The sequence below is a fragment of the Diachasma alloeum genome, unplaced genomic scaffold (genome assembly GCF_001412515.2).
Source record: "Diachasma alloeum isolate Michigan unplaced genomic scaffold, Dall2.0 Dall_scaffold_00547, whole genome shotgun sequence".
NCBI classification, from domain to species: Eukaryota; Metazoa; Arthropoda; class Insecta; order Hymenoptera; family Braconidae; genus Diachasma; species Diachasma alloeum.
Genome location: NW_021680679.1, coordinates 418,404 through 438,100, shown reverse-complemented (window position 1 = coordinate 438,100; position 19,697 = coordinate 418,404). Strand labels below are relative to the sequence as shown.

At 42.7% G+C, this 19,697-nt stretch overlaps 3 protein-coding genes across 3 annotated transcripts in view; 2 read left to right on the top strand and 1 right to left on the bottom strand.

Moving 5' to 3' along the window:
* LOC107043135 (UBA-like domain-containing protein 2) overlaps positions 1 to 5,528 on the top strand; it is a 9,016-nt gene extending 3,488 nt beyond the window's left edge. Inside the window, exons 2-4 of the mRNA XM_015264460.2 lie at positions 1,364 to 1,438; positions 3,245 to 3,338; positions 4,028 to 5,528. Coding sequence (XP_015119946.1) covers positions 1,364 to 1,438; positions 3,245 to 3,338; positions 4,028 to 4,167 — 309 coding nt within the window. The 3' untranslated portion in view covers positions 4,168 to 5,528. The remainder of the gene's footprint in view (positions 1 to 1,363; positions 1,439 to 3,244; positions 3,339 to 4,027) is intronic.
* On the bottom strand, positions 5,217 to 15,247 carry LOC107043134 (1-phosphatidylinositol 3-phosphate 5-kinase). The gene is made up of 5 exons (XM_015264459.2): positions 15,081 to 15,247; positions 13,895 to 14,299; positions 8,876 to 13,170; positions 7,024 to 7,966; positions 5,217 to 5,878 (listed from the first exon to the last, which is right to left on the bottom strand). Exons 1-5 carry the CDS (start codon positions 15,196 to 15,198, stop codon positions 5,679 to 5,681), a joined length of 5,961 nt encoding a protein of 1,986 aa, XP_015119945.1. The 5' UTR covers positions 15,199 to 15,247; the 3' UTR covers positions 5,217 to 5,678.
* Positions 15,248 to 15,579: 332 nt separating this feature from the next.
* Positions 15,580 to 19,697, top strand: LOC107043094. The gene is made up of 3 exons (XM_015264405.1): positions 15,580 to 15,973; positions 17,065 to 17,276; positions 18,136 to 19,697. Exons 1-3 carry the CDS (start codon positions 15,698 to 15,700, stop codon positions 19,163 to 19,165), a joined length of 1,518 nt encoding a protein of 505 aa, XP_015119891.1. The 5' UTR covers positions 15,580 to 15,697; the 3' UTR covers positions 19,166 to 19,697.

Genomic DNA, 19,697 nt, shown 5'->3' with positions numbered 1-19,697 from the left:
CCCCCAATCGTTGTGGGTGTGTTTAGATGTTCGTATTATATATAACAAAAATTGATGGAATGATTCAACTTCTTTGGAGAATTGAGATTTTTATTATTTGGAAAAGGCTCCAACCAACGGCTCTTGTAGTGAGACTCAACCATCCATTTTTCCATTTATTTACATAGAATAGTATGAGGTATACCGAAAATTAAAATTGAAGATAGGCGAAACATTTTTGCTCAGCAATTTATTTTGCCAAGCATATGCTGGACTTGAGAATATTTCAAGTTTATCCTGGCTTATGAATAAAAAATACTCATTTACATATATTTACATATAATTTAAACATACATAATACAAATACAAAAATATATGATATAAAATGTATAATATCAAGATAATGTTATTAATAATAATAATAAAATTTACGTATCATATATAATGTATTATTATTTTATTTATTTTATATATAAATAAGTATTTTTTATTCGTGAACTAAGATAAATTTGAAATATTCCCACGTCTAGCATAGGATTGGCGAAATATGATTTTGAAAAATTGCGATATTCAACTCTCAAAAACCAAAAATCCATGAGATCATTTATTTCATTAAAATAATTAATTAACAAATAATTTCTTATTCGATTCAAACAGTTATTTTAGCCTTCATCACCAACATATGAAGATCGAAAAATTCAATAACTCATGACAACGCAGTAAATAAAGTAATTTATAATTTTTTCCGGAAACCCATAGGGACTAACTTTTGGATGTTATTGACTTCCGACATACCTTAATGATCCAGAAAGGTCATTTGACTTCACCTTTGCCTACTTCAATCTTAGGGAAGTATTCTGCCGATGGCAATTCACAGTTATCGCCGATATGCCGCGGGAATTGACAAGAATGTCAAGTTGTCTCTCATTATCATTAAAAAATCCATCAGAAATCGTTGAACCAAGCTGAAGCCAATCGAGTGAACTTTTCGAGGCGTGAAAGGTCACCCCGATTCTCCACACCCGAATGGCTCAATGTTGATAATTTTTTCTACACGTGCAACATTGCCAACATTGTTATCACCAGCGACTCATTGATTTATTTTGACTCGGTAATGTCAATATTAAACCGAATATCGTTGATGGGGTAAAGGTCAAGCGTGGCGAGACTGCGCAAGCTCTCGACTGCCCGGGAAGCGGAAGTACACGGCTCATATTCGAGTCGACCTTGATACTCTGCCTGGAATAAGGACTCGAGTGCAGCAGTAAAGTTATTGCATAATGAAAGAAGAATGATGGGAAACCGTAGAATGAAAATTTTATCGGAGTCTAGGGGTGCTGCAAGGTGACGATTATTTTTTCACATGAACATTTTTCGATTTCAGACGGCCCTGAGTATATTTTTTCAAGAAGCAGCCATACCGTCCTGTCCGCAAGGGCCTGGCACACACTTCGGCCAGGTGAGTGTCCACATCATGTGCACTAACGCTGATAAACTGATTTCAATTGTGGTAATGAGTTGACGTTGTAATGAGGGACTGTGAGAACCACTGGGTGGCAGACAGCCGTTAGGTGGGTTACTATTCTCGTCTGGTATTCCGATAAGCCTCGTGCCAAATCTAACGTCGACAATGAGGCTAGATAGACAACCGAACTGTCTCAGTATTCGGCTGTAATTGATTGAATTCATTTCTTTTTGAATATGTCGATTGCAGGAGGGACTCGACGCCTGCTGACTAGGGGACTCCCCTGATTTCTTATTTGATTTGAAATTGCGAGGGGGTGATCGACACTTTGTGGGGGTCATTCAATTCTCTGGGTTGAAATTGAACTAGACTGGGGATCTGGGGTGGTGAGGAAGAAAAAGGTGTTGCGGGGATTTTTGACGAGTTCGAACAATAGACGAAAGATTGAGATCAAGCGGGCGGACATGTTGAGAGTCTCTACGAATTTAAAGAGATGGCGGCAAAAGATACGTTGTAAATCATCTTTCTGCTCTTGTTTTGATCATTCGTCAGTTAAATGTACCACTTGTTCGTGTTTCCTCGTTAATTGAGCCTGAGGGTACCAATGTCAGTGATTGTGATTTTTTCATGCGTAATATATGATTTTTACCTTCAATTTCAATTACAGCTGATCTGTCGCGGCATTCTGGACTAATTGATTGAATTTATTTCTTTTTGAATGTGTCAATTGCTGCAGGGAATCGATGTTTATTGATTGTGGCCTGCTTCCACTAGGAAATATTACCATTTCAAGATGATTATCAATGAAAATTTGTTGCCATTGCGATGAAAATATCCGGATCAGGCAGAACTATCGTGCAGTTATCTTTAAAAAATTAATTTGTTGTCATTCGTTATCATTGACAAAGCTAATCAGTTGAATTGTCAATGAAATCAAGTATAAAGAGGTTGAATATTACTCCTAGCAAGGCAGTGTACAAATCATGTATCTGATCTACATTATCTTTTCTTCTCATCTCAGTCGAAATATTATTAGTATTTTTTCCACGTAGTATCCAGTGTAAATACAATTATCGTGTTATATCATCGCATACGTCGCAATGTATGCAACAATTATGATTTACTATTATTATTTTAATGTTTCGAAGGTACTCGGGGAATAGCCAACTGATAAATGCTCTCGGGTTGTCCCTTGGTCTTTGATTGAAATGAAAAATTTAAGAAATCGTTAGACTACTTATGCGAATATCATTATGTTTACAATTATTATTGTTTATTTTACTATTGAAAGATAATATTCATGGATATAATTAAAAGACGAGAGGAAAAATGTTGTCTGAAAGAAATAATTAATCGTGGGGCTTTGATTATCGAATTTCTTTTATAATTTACTACGAATGTACAAAAGTAATGAATTAATGGAGTTATGGTTCGAGAGTGCTCAATTCATATTTACGATAGCTAATAAATAAAACTAAAATATCCCAAGGATTATTAAATGTGCAAAGAAAATCTGTTGATTCCGCTTTATCTGCGGAATATTCTCTATCTCCCTTGGGCTATTGAAACTCGTAAAATTTACCTGATTCTCTAAATGAATGTTACGTACATTTAGATCGTAAAAACAACTATCTGATCGACTAGTGTCTACCAGTACAGAAAATTATTACAAGTCGATATATTGACCGGTTTGGTCACGCCTACTTTTACAAATCAGTTTATTTGCTTCCATTGCATGTTTTCATGAAAATATAGACTGTGACATATCCAATGATACATAAGTTGTTATTTTATTTACAGATAACACCTTGCAACACACCAGCAACACCTCCCAATTTTCCGGATGCTTTACTAGCTTTTTCGAAGATGTCTGCTGGTGAAAAAACACCATCGGGTGGGTTTTTATAATTATTTGAAATAGTAATTATTTTTTGTAAACTTTATTAAAGTTTTCCAATGGATATCTGTCACTCGTCAAACTTTATTCAGAGATTTTATCAAAAAACATTCTTTTGAATTTCTATAAAGTAAATTATTTATTTATTTATTTTATTTATTCTATTTATTATTATTTACAATTGAACAAATGATAAATTTAGGAAATGATTTTCCTCGATGAATTATTTCATTAGGATTTCCTGCGTCAGGAAAATTTCTAGACATGAGTTTTCCACATTTTTTTTCTTGAATTTTGAAATGAGAGGATAGGAAAAACTAGGAAAATTAACAACGGAAAATTACTACAGCTAAAATCTCAGAGGAATTAAATTTTTTCTAGATGAAAAAAATTCTACAGAAAATTTGAGCCCCGGAATTTTTACTAAAAATATCACAATACTATCATTTGTAAAAAAATCAAATTCCATTAATTTTTTTCGATAAAATATTTTCCTCTGAACATTCCATTAAAAAAACGCGCAGATAAGTTGCGGAATTTTTCAATAGAATCAGTCAATAACTAGTATAAAATTCAACAGAATTCTCTATCGAATTCCCCAAGTTTTTCTATAAAAATTTTTCGCACGTGAGCAGTTATTCCGGCCGTTAATTATCGCAATAATTGAGGGTTTTATCTTGCTTCAGGCATGTCACCGAGTCAAAATGGCCAACAGACCACACCAACGAGTATTCAACACCACGGTGTGAGGTGTAGTGTCTCGGGTGGCACCCAGCAACAGACACAGAGTCAACAGCAATTTGGATTGGGCGAGCCACAGAGATAAAACGGACTCAGCCGTATTGGGTGTTTAGCATTGTCATAGAATTCGCTGATGAAACTATGACACCTGTTGTGTCAACAAAAAAAAAAAATCATCAAGATAATAGCTAATGGAACGAATGAGCCACGGGGTTTATTTATCTCTTCTCCGAGTGAATCTTGCGAACTTTTGGGGGACTCGATGCCCTAGAGGAAGGGATGACGTTCTGTGGATTACGAAATTTGGTTTCAGTTCAATGTCCTTTGGTTTTTTTTCCTGCAGTTGTTCAGAGCTGACTCCCCTGATTTATTTTTTTTATTTGAAATTGCGAGGGGGTGATCGACACTTATGGGGGTCATTCCATTCTCTGGGTTGAAGTTGAACTAGACTGGGGATCTGGGATGATGGGGGAGGAAAGGGTGTTGCGTGGATTTTTGACGAGCTCGAACAATAGACGAAAGATTGAGATCAAGCGTGTGGACATGTTGAGAGTCTTTACGAATTTAAAGAGATAGTGACAAAAGATGTTGTAAATCATCTTTCTGCTCTTGTTTTGTTCAATCGTCAGTCAAATGTACCATAACTTGTTCGTGTTTCCTCGTTAATTGAGTCTGAGGGTACCAATGAGAGTGATTGTGATTTTTTCATGCGTAATATATGATTTTTACCTTCAATTTCAATTACAGCTGATCTGTCCCGACATTCTGCACTAATTGATTGAATTTATTTCTTTTTGAATGTGTCAATTGCTGCAGGGAATCGATGTTTATTGATAGTGGCCTGCTTCCACTAGGAAATATTACTATTTCAAGATGATTATCAATGAAAATTTGTTGCCATTACGAAGAAAATATCCGGATCAGGCAAAACTATCGTGCAGTTATCTTTAAAAAATTAATTTGTTGTCATCCGTTATCATTGACAAAGCTAATCAATTGAATTGTGAATGAAATCAAGTATAAAGAGGTTGAATATTACTCCTAGCAAGGCAGTGTACAAATCATGTATCTGATCTACATTATCTTTTCTTCTCATCTCAATCGAAATATTATTAGTATTTTTTCCACGTAATATCCAGTGTAAATACAATTATCGTGTTATATCATGGCATACGTCGCAATGTATGCAACAATTATGATTTACTATTATTTTATTGTTTCGAAGGTAGTCGGGGAATAGCCAACTGATAAATGCTCTCGGGTTGTCCCTTGGTTTTTGATTGAAATGAAAAATTGAAGAAATCGTTAGACTACTTATACGACTATAATTATGTTTACAATTATTATTGTTTATTTTACTATTGAAAGATAATATTCATGTACATAATTATAAGACAAGAGGAAAAATGTTGTCTGAAATAAATAATTAATAATGGTGCTTTCATACATTCGCATTTTTTATAGGTACATACATAATACTTTGGTTATCGAATTTTTTTTACTTATCAGTCACTAGAAATGTACAAAAGTAATGAAGTAATGGAATCATTCGATTTACATCACGTCCCGTGGAAGTGGTAACATTATTTACATGAATTAGGGAGACTCAACTCCACGTCCTAGCCCAGTCCATCTGTCTGGCACTGGGAGAAAGTATCTGTGCATCGCCGCAATGAATCTCGCCCGATATTCTTCGGGGGATACTATCGTTGGCAGTTTACCCTGTCCACCCAGGATTCCAGATTTCTTCACCATTGTTTCCAGCTTTTTGTCCCACGTGAAGGTTCTTATGTAGTCTGAAAGTATGAAGGAGTAATACATTAGCAATTTGCTTTAAATGGGTTCTCTTTTTTAAATTCTTATTTCACTATTCTCTTCTTCTATTTTCACATGTCATAGAACTGTCATCAATGGAAATGTCATCGAAATTTTGCGTATTGTTTCGTTGTGTCAAATGATTCTACATTCAGACCCTCTCAAGACTCGAATTCGTTTTCAGCCCGGGTTTAATCAAGGCTCAATCAAGGTTTAATCAGTGTATAGCCGGGATTTAATCAGGGTGTATTCAGGATTTAGCCAGAGTTTAACCCAGGTTCTGTCAGAAGTTAGTCGGGACCATGAACCAATATGAATAAGTATTCAACATAATAAACTGGTACCTGAGTTTAATAGAGAGAGAGATTTTGATATAAAAAGCTCATGATGGTATTGTGTAGCTTGATAAGCAATGATGCTGTTCTCACCATTTTTCAACTTGATTAAGAAGCCATTGAACTATACTTTCCAAGCCCTGATTTAATTGCTATTACTGATGATTCTTTCAGTAATCATGAAAAACCCGATTTTCTCTTTCAAATCGCATAAACGAGGTGCTGTAACTCAACAACGAATTGTGCGACCCCCATCATATTCTGACAGAATCAAGAGGGTATTGTTATCAATTTTTTGAGCCATGACTAATTCCATTTTGATGGCAATTTTTTGAGTGATCGTTGAAAAATCAATTTTTGAAAAAATATCAATTTTTTAGAATCTGTATGAATGAATATGAATATGAGGAGTTTATTAAAGTCTATATTCGTGAAAACAAAGAATTGGAAACTTTAATTTGAGCTATTAAAAAGCTTCCAGTCAGAAGCAAAAAGAAAAACAAGTGTACAATTGCGTTTTTTTATAAATAAGTACAGTTATTCTTGCTAATAAATTAGCAATTTGTTCTCGAATGGGTTCTCATTTTTTGCAATTTTCATTTCCCTACATTCTTCTCGTATTTCTGCATGTCGTAATACTCCATTATTAAATTCGATTGATCTCTTATAACAGAATAATCAATTTTTTCCTAAAAAAATTAAGGAAAAAGACCACATACAAACAAAAACCGTAAAATCGAAAGAGCACCCTTTCAGAACAAAAAAACAAAACAAAACCCCCTACTACTCACCAATAATCCCCAGCACAAGTTCCCCAGACTTCGGTTCAAGCCCCACCAGCAACGAGTAATCCATAACCGAGTTATCAGCCAGGAACTTCGTGTCCTGCTCAATCGCCTTATTGAGTACGGCCTTGGAATGGGGCCTGATGTACAGCGGTGAATCGCAGCTCATATTCAGCAGGTTCTCGTCCATGAGTACCAGTTCACCCTCATGGGCAATGTCCTCAGGATTGACCAGTCGATTCCTCACCGAGCCCTTGAGATCGAACTTGTCAGTGATGGTCCTGTCGTAGAACAAATTCTCCATGACGAGCACGCTAGTTCGCAACGCAGCATTGGTCGTATTATTCTTGAACGAGACCCTGTAGACCCCGACGATCTTCCCGAGGAGCGTCGGCTGCTTCGTCTGCTGGCACTTCTCCATGTACGCGAAATAATTGGGCGCAAAATCCAGGAAAATTTGCATCTCCATTCTCGACATTTCCTTGAGGATAAACCGGTCGTCCCGAGTTTTGCAGAAGGTACTTCCGCTCTTGCCACCTCTGGCCGCCCACTGAACGCTTCTGCAGAGACTCCTGGTGAAGCCGTCCTCACCACAGGGCAGAACACTCTCCCGCAGCGCTGCGAACTGCGCAGCGAAGTAGATCCTACAGTAGAAATTGGTCGTGGCGTCAGCAAACTGCACCTCGATGTAGTTCTGCTGTTTTATCGCTCTCTTGTCGTCGTCGATATCCCCCTGGGGGCCACCCTGAGGGTTCCCATCAGCCGTGATGCTCCTCTCGATCTCGTTGGGGCTCGCTGGACTGGGGCTGGCGCCCCGCAGGAAGGAGAGGACGGAGGGCCTCTTGAACTCCCCGGACTGCGTCGCCTCCAGAACGGCCTCCTTGCTCTCCACAAACTTACGTTTGTTCAGGGGACTCGAGCTCTGGTCGCTCTTCACCTGGGGGATCTCCTGGAGGTGAGGACAACGTTACCGTCTTTTGCAGGGTCGTGGCACGGGGGATAATAGGGGTCAGACTCATCTTCAGAATGATTTTTTGGTGATTTTGGACAAATGAAACAGTGAAAACGAGGTTCTAGGAATCTTTTCCCCGAGACCGAATTTTCCGGACCAAATTTCTCAGAAAAAAATTCCTGCGGACAAAATTCGACAGACAGAATTTCTTTTGAAGTCGCACTCGTATAACCGGCACGAGGAAAGTTAGCGGTGGGGATGGGGATATCAGTTTAACTGTATTATCTATTAACTAAATTATCTCGAAAATTTGAATTTCCAGTTAGCATAGGAGTGAATTTTCTCTAATCACTGGCTTTGGCCGTGATTAGAAATGGCAGAATATCCTTTTAAATAAAATCAGTGAGGCATAAACATTTTTTTCATATTTTTTTGTCATTTCGCGTTATGACAAAATAGTATTTTTCCGGCCTGTTGCGATGGGGTTTTTTACTCGTGTGGCGTTGGCCTCCGATTTTCAAGATTTCGAGTTTGGGAAGTATGTAATACCAATTCCCAGACGAGAAATCGTGAGAAGCAGTACAGAAAAATATTGTTCGTCATAGGGCCTAAAAAACTTTTCTAACTCTTATGACTGCAGCCCTCCCCTTCGGCTCGATCCGCAAACTCATATTCACCGGAAAAGTTTTTTTCGGCCTAATGACGAAATACACTATTTAATGAGTGTTTTTGGATGTTATACTAAAAAATCGAATTTGACCGGCGCGATGCCGTGGCCGCGAGTAACGAAGGGTTAAATATACGAGGATAAAAAAATTCACCTGATTTTAATTTCGAGTAAAACTAATAATTGCAAAAAAAAGCCAAGACTTTGCATTGAGTCATTATGTTCCGTGTCATCCCTACCTGGAAGGCGTGTTTGTAGTCGTGCGAGTCGAGGGCATAAGCGATGATGGACGACGGCTCGGACTCGTAGACAACGATCGGAACAACTGAGCCAAGCGGCAAGAGATGATGCTCGAGTCCTCCCAGGGGGTTGACAATCGACGAGACACTGGAGGCGGACGGGAGCAGCTGCGAGAGAATCGTCTTCTTCTTCTTCCGCCTGTCCGGCACATCCTCCGAGGACATCGGCAGAACATCCGAGTGCGACCTCTGGTGCATCTTCGGCGAGCCCTGGATGATGACAATGTCCGCAGGATTGGTGTTCTCCTGAATCTCCCCGTCCGAATGCTCAAGGACATCGTTTTGCTGGGCCTCGGGGTGAACAGCGGATATCGCGTCGATGGCGTTGTAGTCCGCGGACATTGGGCTCAAGTCCTCCATCTGGCTCTCGGAGGCCGTGTCCTCAGTGATGTAGCCGTCAGTGTCGATGAGCCCGCTGCTCCCAGCTGTCAGCGACCTCTCCGTGAACCTCCTCGGTCGTTCCTCCTTCTTCTTGCTGGCAATCTCCGTTATCCTGGCGTTCCAATTGAAAACCGCCTCGGATATCAGGCGCTTCAGAATCACCAGGCCATCCTCAATCCTGAACATGAGGTTCTGCACCTGCCGCGCCGAGGCCTTCCCCTCCAGCCGCTTGTTCTCGAGAGTCGGCGACGTCAGCTTCAGCTGGACCTCCTCGATCTTCGTCTTGAAGTACAGCTGATCCTTCGCCACCTGCTGCTTCATCGCGTTGAGGCTCTCGAGCTCAACCTGCAGACCCGTCAGCTTCTCCTTGATCATCGAGAAGACGTCGTCCCCCTTCAGCGCAATCATCTTCACCTCGTCGATGACGTTCGCGTGCTGGGCCGCGTCGTAACTGATGTTTATCAGAGGGGGAGGCAGGGATATCTCCAGGAGCTTGATCTTCGTGTACTTGAAGACAGCCAACATATTCCCCTTCGAGAAGTACTGGTAGTGGTCGTGGTGGAGGGAGTGCTGACACGTCTCCGAGCTTCGGTTCATGTAGACGCTCCCGTGAAATCGCAGCTCCAGGTACTTGGCGAACGACAGGCTCCAGGTGTCCGAGGACATGGGCACGACCGGGGAAACATTTTTGCACTCGACGCACTTGCTCCACATGAGGATCTGGTTGACGTTCTCCTGGCCGAAGGGGTCGTTACTCATTTGGTTCAGGGTTATCTGGAGGCAGCCGCCGTCGTGCGCGAAGCGTCGGCCATGTTGCGCGATCTGCGCACGACAAGATGGCGCCGGGCACTTGTACTCGGTCGTCAGGCAGTAGCGCTCCAGGAATCGCCCCAGGGCGATGTCGTTCCGCCCGTAGAGGTCCATATTCACGACCCAGGGGTTGACGCAGAAGGACGCGGGGGCGTCGTTTGTGTTGTGGGAGAAGCTGCAGAAGAGGACCGGAAGGCGCTGGTGGCTCGCGGGGTCGAGGCAGTCCGGCCAGACTGGGGCGTCGTTCACTTCGGAGATGATCGCCTCCTTCTTCTCCAGGATGACGTTGTTGGTGCGGTTCAGGCGACTCCCGCAGGCACGGAAGTGGGAGAGGAGCGCCTGGACTTCCCTCGTGTCCACTTTGGAGGTCATTTTGGCGAGGGTCAGCGGGTGGCGGGGCTTCAGCCGCAGCTCCGGGGCGTCAGCAACTTGCGGTGGATCTGTCGAGACGCTTGCCCGGGTGCCCTCGACTTTGTCGGAGAACTGGGCGGAGTAGAAGATCTCCTTCGGGAAGAACCTTCGGAGGACGCAGTTCCTTCCGGGCTCGGTCTCCAGGTAGGGAATCGTGAACTTTAGGTAGGGGGAGAAGCTCAGGATCGTGTCGTCCAGGGACTTTTTGAACTTGTTGAGCAGCGGGAGGTCCGCCACGCTGAGGCTCTGGCCGGTGGGACTCGTCCGGTGGATGAGGTCCTCCTCCTCGTTCAGGTACTGGTGGAGGGGGTCGCTCCTGTCTGATATCGATTCACCGTAGACTCGCTTGTCGTCAGGTGGTTTTGGTTTCAGGGACGTCGGCTCTTCGGGGGTTGATGCTGACCTCTCGCAATTGATATCCTTGTCTTGGGGGGCTCCGCTGAATAACTCCAGGGTGTTCTGCTCGGAGCTCGACTCAAGAACGGAGATGTCGTCTACTGAGCCTGTGATCGAGGCGTTCAGGGAGTCTTTTCTGTCAGAAGGGTTCACGTCGTTGTCTTCAGGGGCTTTGGACTTCTGCTTGAACAGCTTCAGTGTGTCGTAGGGGTCGCAGTGGTCTTGCAACATATTGGAAACCCTCTTGAATTTGTCGTTGGTTGCCAGAGCAGAGTCGGCTTTCTCGTTCTTCATGGGAGTGCATTGCCTGCAGGGTTCGTCAGCCTTGACCTTCGCAGGCCCATTCGATGGCCCGTTATCAGACGACTTGCCCTCCTCCAGCCTAGCGTGATCGCCGTCCAGAAAGGAGTTATCGTTCAACGAAGGCGGTCTGGCGAACTCGTCCATCAGGAAGGACTTCTCCAGTCGCCATGAGTAAACAGCGAAGATCATGGTGGACGTGACGTTCTTCACCTTTTTTAGTTCAGCTGGGCTTCCCCCCCTCAGTAAAATAGTGGACCCCAAGTGGGGATTGGCGCAGCCTTCGAAGTACATGAGTGTCTTCACTCCGGTCTTGTTGTTACCAGGGAAATTCCTGAGGTAGAACTTCTTGCAAGTTCCGAGCTTGTACCTCGCGGTGAGCTGTGCGTCGATGGTGTTGACGATCGTCCCCCCAGTGCACCTCGCCACCCTCTCCAGCACCGACAGCTTGACATTCAATACCAAAGTGACTCCGCACTGGCGAAATCTGTCCTGAGCAAGTCTCGACACCGATCTGTGAACAAGAACGATATCGGGGCCAAGAGCCGTTATCCTGGCGACGGTGTGCCCCAGGTACTCGTTCTCCTGCATCATAACGGGCTCCAAGCTCAGCAATTTCCCCTCCACCCTCTGATACATCAGCCCACACTGCAGCAGCAGGATCTTGGGATGCGCTATCATGGCGTCCATCCCCCTGTGCGCAACGTTCTTGCTGCAGACGACCCCCGAGACAATCTCACAGTCGTTTTTAGACCCCCCCGGGGACTTCTTGATCTGCACGTACTGGCGGATGTCCATGTCGTCGGTGTCGTGGTTCAGGTCAGGTCGGAGCTGATCAACTATCTGATGAGCTATCGGGATTACGACGTCCGACCACTTCTGGGAGAGCCCCTCCTTGTTGAGGAGCTGTTTGATAAGGGAGTCCTCGTGCTGCTTGTAGGCAGCTGACAGACTGTTGTAGGCGCTCATCTCGCCGAAGGAGTTCCTGAGGTTGTTGACCTTGTGCCAGCTGATCCTCTCCTTCGTCTCCTGGACGTGGAACAGCGTGTCGTTGAGGACTTCGTCGGAGACGGCTGCGCACTCCTGCGCCCGTTGGTTCACGTCTTTTTGGTCGGTCGGGGTGTCGGGGTCTGGCGGGAAGGCGCTCAAGTCCTCGCACGTCGGGCGCTTCAGGGTGACCGTCGACGCCTCCAGGTTGAGGTCCAGGTAGAAGCTCGAGCTGGACGAGGGGAGACGACCGATTTGGGGCGGCTGAACTTGTCTCGTTGTCTCGCTCTCGGAGTCTGTCGTGGAGTCGTGCTGGGGGATGTTCTTCACCCAGGCGGGCTCCTGTGCGTCGCAGCTGGACTGATTCTCCTCGGAGAAGTTAGTGCTCTGGAGGGAGGACATGCTGATGGGAATGAATAACGAGGCAGTGTCGGTGAAGGAGCTCTCCCCCTGGACTGATTTTATGAAGCCAGCTTCCAGGAGCGCTTGGCCAATGGCCGCTGCTTGAACTCTCGTAGCCGCTTTGTTCTGGGAGATCATCCAGTTGACGAGTTCAACTCCTGTGAAGCAGTTGTAGTAGGTCTTCAGGCGGACCCAGTGGGTTTGGAGAAGAATCGCCTGGGAGGAGTTGAAGAGCTCCTCCCAGATCATCCTGAGGGAGGCGGAGTTCTGGAGGACGATGGAGCGCTCGTGGGGGGAGAGGTAGCTTCCGGAGGATCGGCTCAGGGCGTATTTCTCCTCCATGTAGCCGACGCTGGGCTTGCGGTAGACGGTTGTCTCGTCCTCGGGGATGTGCGTCTTCTGGTGGGGGGAGGGGGTGTCGCTGCCGTATTTCACCTGGAGGTCTTCTTGGAGGGCTTTCAGGTCCGCTGATAGGACACTTCGCATGTCGGAGGATTGGAGGTATGAGAGAACTACTTTGCAGCAGTATGTGCATACTCTCAGGTCTCCTGGAATTGGGATTGATTGGAGAGGGTGAAATCGCTCGAGTGTTGGGCTAATGTTGGCCCAACTATGGCGGGCAACGTTGGGCCAACATTGTCCGCCAGCGACGTAAGGGTCAGAAGGAAGGTCTAGCTTAAGGGTCAGAAGACACTGATATCCTGATTTACTCGGGGCTGGACGCCATGGGTGAGCCGACATTGGCCCGACACTTCCCGTCAGCGTCAGGTCAACGTTGGCAGTGTCAGTGAGAAAAGTAAAATGAGTTAAGGTTGAGAAATAAGGGTCAAAGGCGTATGTATAGCATACTCTCAGGCCTGCCGACATTGGTATTAAATGTGAAAGGTAAATTCACTCGATTGTTGGGCCAATGTTGGTCCAACCATGGCGTACAACGTTGGTCCAGCATTGTCCGTCCGCGTCGGGTCAATATTGGCAGTCAGTGTTGGCCCAACCTCGGCAGCCTCAGTGAAAAAAAACAAACGAGGTAAGGTTGGAAAATAAGGGTCAGGCTTAAGGGCCAGAAGCCCCTGACATACTCATTTACTCGACGTTCCACGCCATGGTTGGACCGACATTGGGCCGACATTACCCGTTAGTGTCGGCTCAACATTGGCAGCCAGTGCTGACCCGTGAAAAGTCAATCGAGCCAACGTCGACAAATGAGGTTTCGAATAAGGGTCAAAAATAAGGTTCAGGCACAAGGATTTGACACCAATTGCCCATTTGTACCTGTGCAGCCCATAATCTTCCCAGGTATCTCATCAGAGCAGCACTTGGAGCAGAATATCTGTCCGCATACACGACAGTGATGTCGTCTACGGAAGGTGGTGAACCTCTCCGTGCACTCGTAGCACTGCTTTGCAACACTGTCAGGCATCCAGAAGCTGCGCAGCTGGGAGTCCTTGTAGGACTTCAAGCTGCTGCTTTTGGAGGCCACGATATTGCTGATGCGTTTCAGCACATTTGGAAGACTCCGGCCCTCGGTTGCATCGAGGGGGAACGACATCTGCGTGGAGGTGTCGTCCTCAGGGGTCTTTTCCAGACTATCTAATTGCTTCCAGGATTCTGAGTCTCCTGACGAGCTGCGGTCTTCGTCTTTCGGGGAGACCGCGGGGGTCTCACTCCCTGTTGCGGCTATAATAGGGAACTTTCATGGAACTCAATTTTCCTAATTTCCCTATTGACCCTGTCTACATAATCCATAGGTAGCTGAACGAATAGAATTGTGGAGAAATATTGCCTAGATGTTTTATAATAATTGATTGAAAATTTTCAACGTTTTTGAATCCTTCCCGCGGAACTGGGGGGACTCAAAGATGGCGGTGCCTCCATCTCGCGTTTTTGAACATTTTTAAAAAATATTTATACTTTTCAGATTATCCTCAACTCACTCCATCCGGTTTCTATAGAATGAACAAATTTTTTTAGCCACCTTTCAGATTTTTCCATTCTCTTTTGGCGGAGAATTCATGACGCAAAATCCCCACCCCCCTTTCAGTAGTTTTCTTTTTTTCATTTCCGAGAGCTCTTAGAAATTTTTCATGTACGTAAACACGTGAGTTTATTAATTCTTGAGAACAATATTGTCCAAAACAAGTAGAAAATTTCCGATTTTAAAAAAGTAAAAAAAAAATTTTTTCAATTTTTTTTTCGGAAGCATTATTTTTCCGGGTGCAATTAACAAAATTAATAAATGAAAATTAATACATATAATTAAATTGGAGAATTTCAGAATGTCTTGAAAAAAAACTGTGCAGACGTCTTAAAAAACCGAAAAATCACAATAAAATTCAAATAAATTAACGATAATTGAATAATTAATCACTAAATAAATGAAAATAAAATGAAGCCGACTCCAGAGACTCCAGAGGAGAATAAACAGGTGACAATACACAAATAAATCCACACGACTCACATTTCCCGAAACTGAAGAACTTGGAGAAGAGTGACGCCACAACAGGTTGATTATTCTCAGGACTCAGCGGAGCAAATTCCGTGAGTTTCGTCGGCGAGTTCATGTTTTTATTCATCATCTTCGGGTTTATTATGTACACAAGGTTGGAGCGAATTTTGACAGACCGATCAGCTGATCGCGGACATGGTAACTACCTCCACATGGGCACATGCTCGACGTCGCTCCACCAGGTGGCACCAGGTCGTTTTCATGAGAAAAATAAACCTCACAAAACTAAATTACTAGGATCTCCCGATCAAATGATGCAATTTGGATTCGTCAAAGCTCATTTTAAACCTTGAAAAAATATCTTCAAATTAAAAAAAAAGTCGTTCAATTTCACTCTGCCAATTTTTAGCTATTGCAAATTAAAAACCTTCCATTTTCATAACCTCCATTTTTCCCCTCTCCCTTGACATGACGCTCGTGCATTTGGTTGTATTCGGCATTTGCATGTGTGTGCTGTACTATTCTCAGCAAATTTTGGAGCAGATTAAAAAAAACAAGATGATTCGCTTGTTTTCCGGGTGAACAGCCGGTGAATTATCGCGTATGAGATTCTAAATGTGAGAGTGGACATGGACGAGGAGAATTCTAATCTCCTGAGACTCGTAAAAATGGTCTGTCCTTCCGCGGAGGAGCTCAGTGTCATTGTAAACAACGTCAAGTGTATTCAATGTGGATCGATGTTCAAGAACGAACCGCGGTTACGACTGCACGATTTGAAGGTTCACCAGAGGAAGAATCTCGATAAAACAGTGAAGGAGTGCGTCAGGTACCACTGCCCTGAGCCCTCGTGTGTGTATTCGCCGGAGTCTGCGAGGTATTTCAGTACTATGAAGTATCTGAAGCAGGTAGGAGTATTTTTGTATTATTTTATTGGATATTCGGGACGTATTTCTTCGGAAAAAGAAATTCTTCGAGAAGGGAAGAATTCTCCTTTTTTTTAATTTTTTTCCTACTCGCACGAAAAAATTTGATAAAACCTAGGGCATTCGCTAGAATTCTATTGGATTTCTATATAAGTTTTGGCCGATTCTATTGAAATGTTAAACAGAAAATATTCTATGGAAAAAGTCAATAGAATTGGATTTTTCTATAAAACTTATTCTATTCAGATGTTTTCTCTAGAATTTCCTCAGCTCAAATTTTCCAAGTTTTTTGTTTGATTTTCTTGATGAAAAGGAAATTTTATATTTTTATAACATTTTAAAGTTTATTTTATAGAATAAAGGCTATATGTAGATGTTGATTTTTTTATATAACTCATTCGGTTGAGATTTTTTTCTATGAAAATTCTTGGACATGAATTTTCCAAGATTTTTTCTTGGATTTAATTATGAGCTCTCTTGGATTTAATTTACATCCCAGAATTTCTGTATAAAAATCGAAATCTATTGACTTTTTCCACTGAATATCCCTTTGAAAAATGGCAATGTGAAATTTCAATCACAATCTTCAAGAGAATTATTTAATAAAATTTCAACTGAACTCCAATGAAATTCTTATAGAGTTTCAATAGAAATTGAATAGAATTACTTAGAGAAAGCGCTAAGTTCCTCTATTAATATTTTTCATACGTGATTATCTAGACCACTCATCCAAATTTCCATCAAAACTTCAATTTAATAAATGAAGTTCATTTATCTGTACAATATATTCGGTTTCGATTTTTTTCTGCAAAAATTTTTGGGCATGAATTCGCCTATTTTTTTTTATTCCATTTTTTTTTCTTTAAGAAAATCAAACAAAAAAACTTGGAGAATTGGAGCCGAGGAAATTCTATAGAAAATTCTATAGAATACTTTCTATTCAACACTTCAATAAAATCAGTCCAAAACTAATAGAAAGTTCAGTAAAAATCCAATAGAAAAAAATGTCTAGCGAATTCGCTGGGTTTTCCTACAAAATTTCTTCGCGCATGTAACGTAGATTGTCCTTGCAGCATTATCTCAAAGTCCACGCAGCCAAGAGGTACCCCTGCACCCAGTGCGACAAATCTTTCTCAACAGAGGCTGCAGCAATAGCTCACACGAGGGTGTGTGGACTAGAGTTCACCTGCACTTGTTTGAAGAATTTTAATTCTTATGAGGCTCTCCTCACTCACGCGAAACGACAGTCGCATTCTGTTGACGAGAAATATAAAAATATAGTCAAGTAAGTTCACTCGAGTCGTCATGACATTCAAATAAAAAATAAAAAACTATTTTTTATTTGTTCAAATAAAAAAATTAAAAACTATTCATTAATTCCATTGAAAAAGAATAATACCTAACAAAACAATTTTTCATGTCTTGATAAATGGCGAATTATCTCTACAACGAGTCGATTCAGAGGAAATTTCAAAATCCGTTTCCTGAAGCTGAGAAAATTTTTAAGAAAAATATCCCGTGAACATTTTTTTCCTAAAATTATAATTGAAATAATTACATCTTCAACACAAATCGTTGATTCCACACGTCTCATTATTTATTAAATCATCTGAATAAAGAAGAATTTGAGAAAAGAATTTTGAAATAAACTTTTTTTACTCATTTTTTAAAATTCAAATGACTATGAAATGATCTCTTGATTTTTGTAACAATTAATTTTCAGTGGTAAATGAATTGATGAGCATAAAATAATTGGTGAACTATTCACGATTAATTAATTTACAATTGATGATCAATTTCTCAATGGAACAACTCATTAATTAGTTAATCAACACGTTTACCTTTCGCACCCATCGATTTCCACTAAAAAAATCTGAATAATAATAATTTTATGAGAAAATATAAGGATGAATTTTTTCTCGGAAGCTGGAACGTCTACGAAAAGTTATCTCAATCTTCCAACAATTTACATTCGTTGGTAAATCAACCGATGAACATAAAATAATCAACAAACTATTCATGATTCATCAATTCCCAATTTTTGATCAATTTACCAATCAATTGCCTAAATAGTTAATCAATTAACCCGTTTATTCCTCGAACCCATTGATTTCCGTTAAAAAATTGATTTCCTTTCTTTCCAGACGTCAGGCCCCAAAGCCCTCGCCCATCCCCACAATCCACCTCGTCCCAGTTCTCAAAAAGCCCATCTCAATCCTGCCATACACGCCCCCCCAGCCCCTGGAGTCCCCCCTCCCGAGCACCTCCAACGCGGAGACCCAGACGGACGACCTCCTCCGTCGAGTCCGCAGGACCCTGACCCCCTCGAAGTCCAGCAGACGTCGAGAGTCTCGCCAGACCCAGACCCACGTCCTCTCCAAAGACAGAAAGACCCGGAAAACCGTCGAGACCCAGACGACTCCCAGCATTCGTGAGTCCTCCAAGAAGTCGTCGTCAGGGAAAAAGTCGAGACGAAATCTCCACGTGAAGAACGACTTCACAAATGTGAACTTGTTCCCGAACAGTCCTCTGAACCTCCAGCACGACGTGGCCATCCAGGACTTCTGGGAGGAGCGGAACACCCTGGGGACGCAGACGAGTCCTGGGAAGAACCTGTTGGACGTCTTCAACGACAGCGTCACCCAGACGACCTTCTACCACGAAAACCCAGCGATGGAGAATGTCTTCAAGGACAGGATCTCCTCGGCAGGTGCGTCGTACTCGAGGCTTTTTTATCCCTCGACGAGCCGATTGTCCCGATCAGACCCGATGCTGATGGAGGAGACCTTCGGCGATCGGTTCAGCAGCATTGAGACGCAGACTGAGAAGCCCTACCCCCAGTCCATCTTCGATGCTGACACTGGGAATTTGCTGAGCTCGTCCAACACTGAGACACAGACGACAGAGCATTTCGATAATATCGAGCAGCTTCTGTACAGCAACATGTGCACGCAGACCTGCAATGATATCCTGTCGTCGGAGCTGGGGCTGTCGGATATTCAGACGCAGACTGCCTGGCCCGAGCTGGAGGTCGCGGGGGGCCAGAAGGGGGACGACGAGGGCGAGGGGGAGAAGGGGGATATTTCGATGAATGGGTGCCGGTGGCTGAATATACAGACCAGTCACACGGAGACGCAGACGGATCTGCTCAGTATTTTTGATGAGCTGCAGTAGCTTCAGGGGTGAGATTTTTTTTTAGGGGTTTTTGTTTTTTTATGGGCTGATTTTTTGTTTGAGGGGCGGACGGAGTGCTGGTAAAATGGGAAAATTTAGGTTTAAATTGTTTTAGGGGAGGCTGGGGTAAAATGGACACTTCTTACTTTTTTTCAAATGCTAATAACTTATTGAATTGTTGATGAAATGAAGTAATTTTTTTTTTCAACAAAGAGGACAATTCTTCCTTCTTATGATAAGTCTAGACTAAGCTCAATTGGGGAATATATTTATGAGTTATGAATATTTTTTAAAAAGTCAAGTGTCCATTTTACCCCACCCTCCCCTAAACGGCTCATGACCCATTTTTGGATGGAATATAATGAGCTCTGACTGAACTCAATTGATGACTTTAGTATTGAGTTGGATGTATTTTATGGAAAATGGAAATGTCCATCGGGGAAGTTATTTCAACCTCATCAGAGACTTTCGAATTTTAAAACTGAGATCAAATGAAAAGCTGCCATTTCATTCTGTTGAATTACTAATTGAA

Coding starts and splice junctions, on each gene's coding strand:
- LOC107043134 (XM_015264459.2), bottom strand. CDS start 15,198: ATGATGAATAAAAACATGAACTCGCCGACGAAACTCACGGAATTTGCT. Junction 14,300..15,080: donor GTTCTTCAGTTTCGGGAAAT/GTGAGTCGTGTG, acceptor TCCCTATTATAG/CCGCAACAGGGAGTGAGACC. Junction 7,967..8,875: donor ACTACAAACACGCCTTCCAG/GTAGGGATGACA, acceptor CCTCACCTCCAG/GAGATCCCCCAGGTGAAGAG.
- LOC107043094 (XM_015264405.1), top strand. CDS start 15,698: ATGGACGAGGAGAATTCTAATCTCCTGAGACTCGTAAAAATGGTCTGT. Junction 15,974..17,064: donor CTATGAAGTATCTGAAGCAG/GTAGGAGTATTT, acceptor TTGTCCTTGCAG/CATTATCTCAAAGTCCACGC. Junction 17,277..18,135: donor AAATATAAAAATATAGTCAA/GTAAGTTCACTC, acceptor CTTTCTTTCCAG/ACGTCAGGCCCCAAAGCCCT.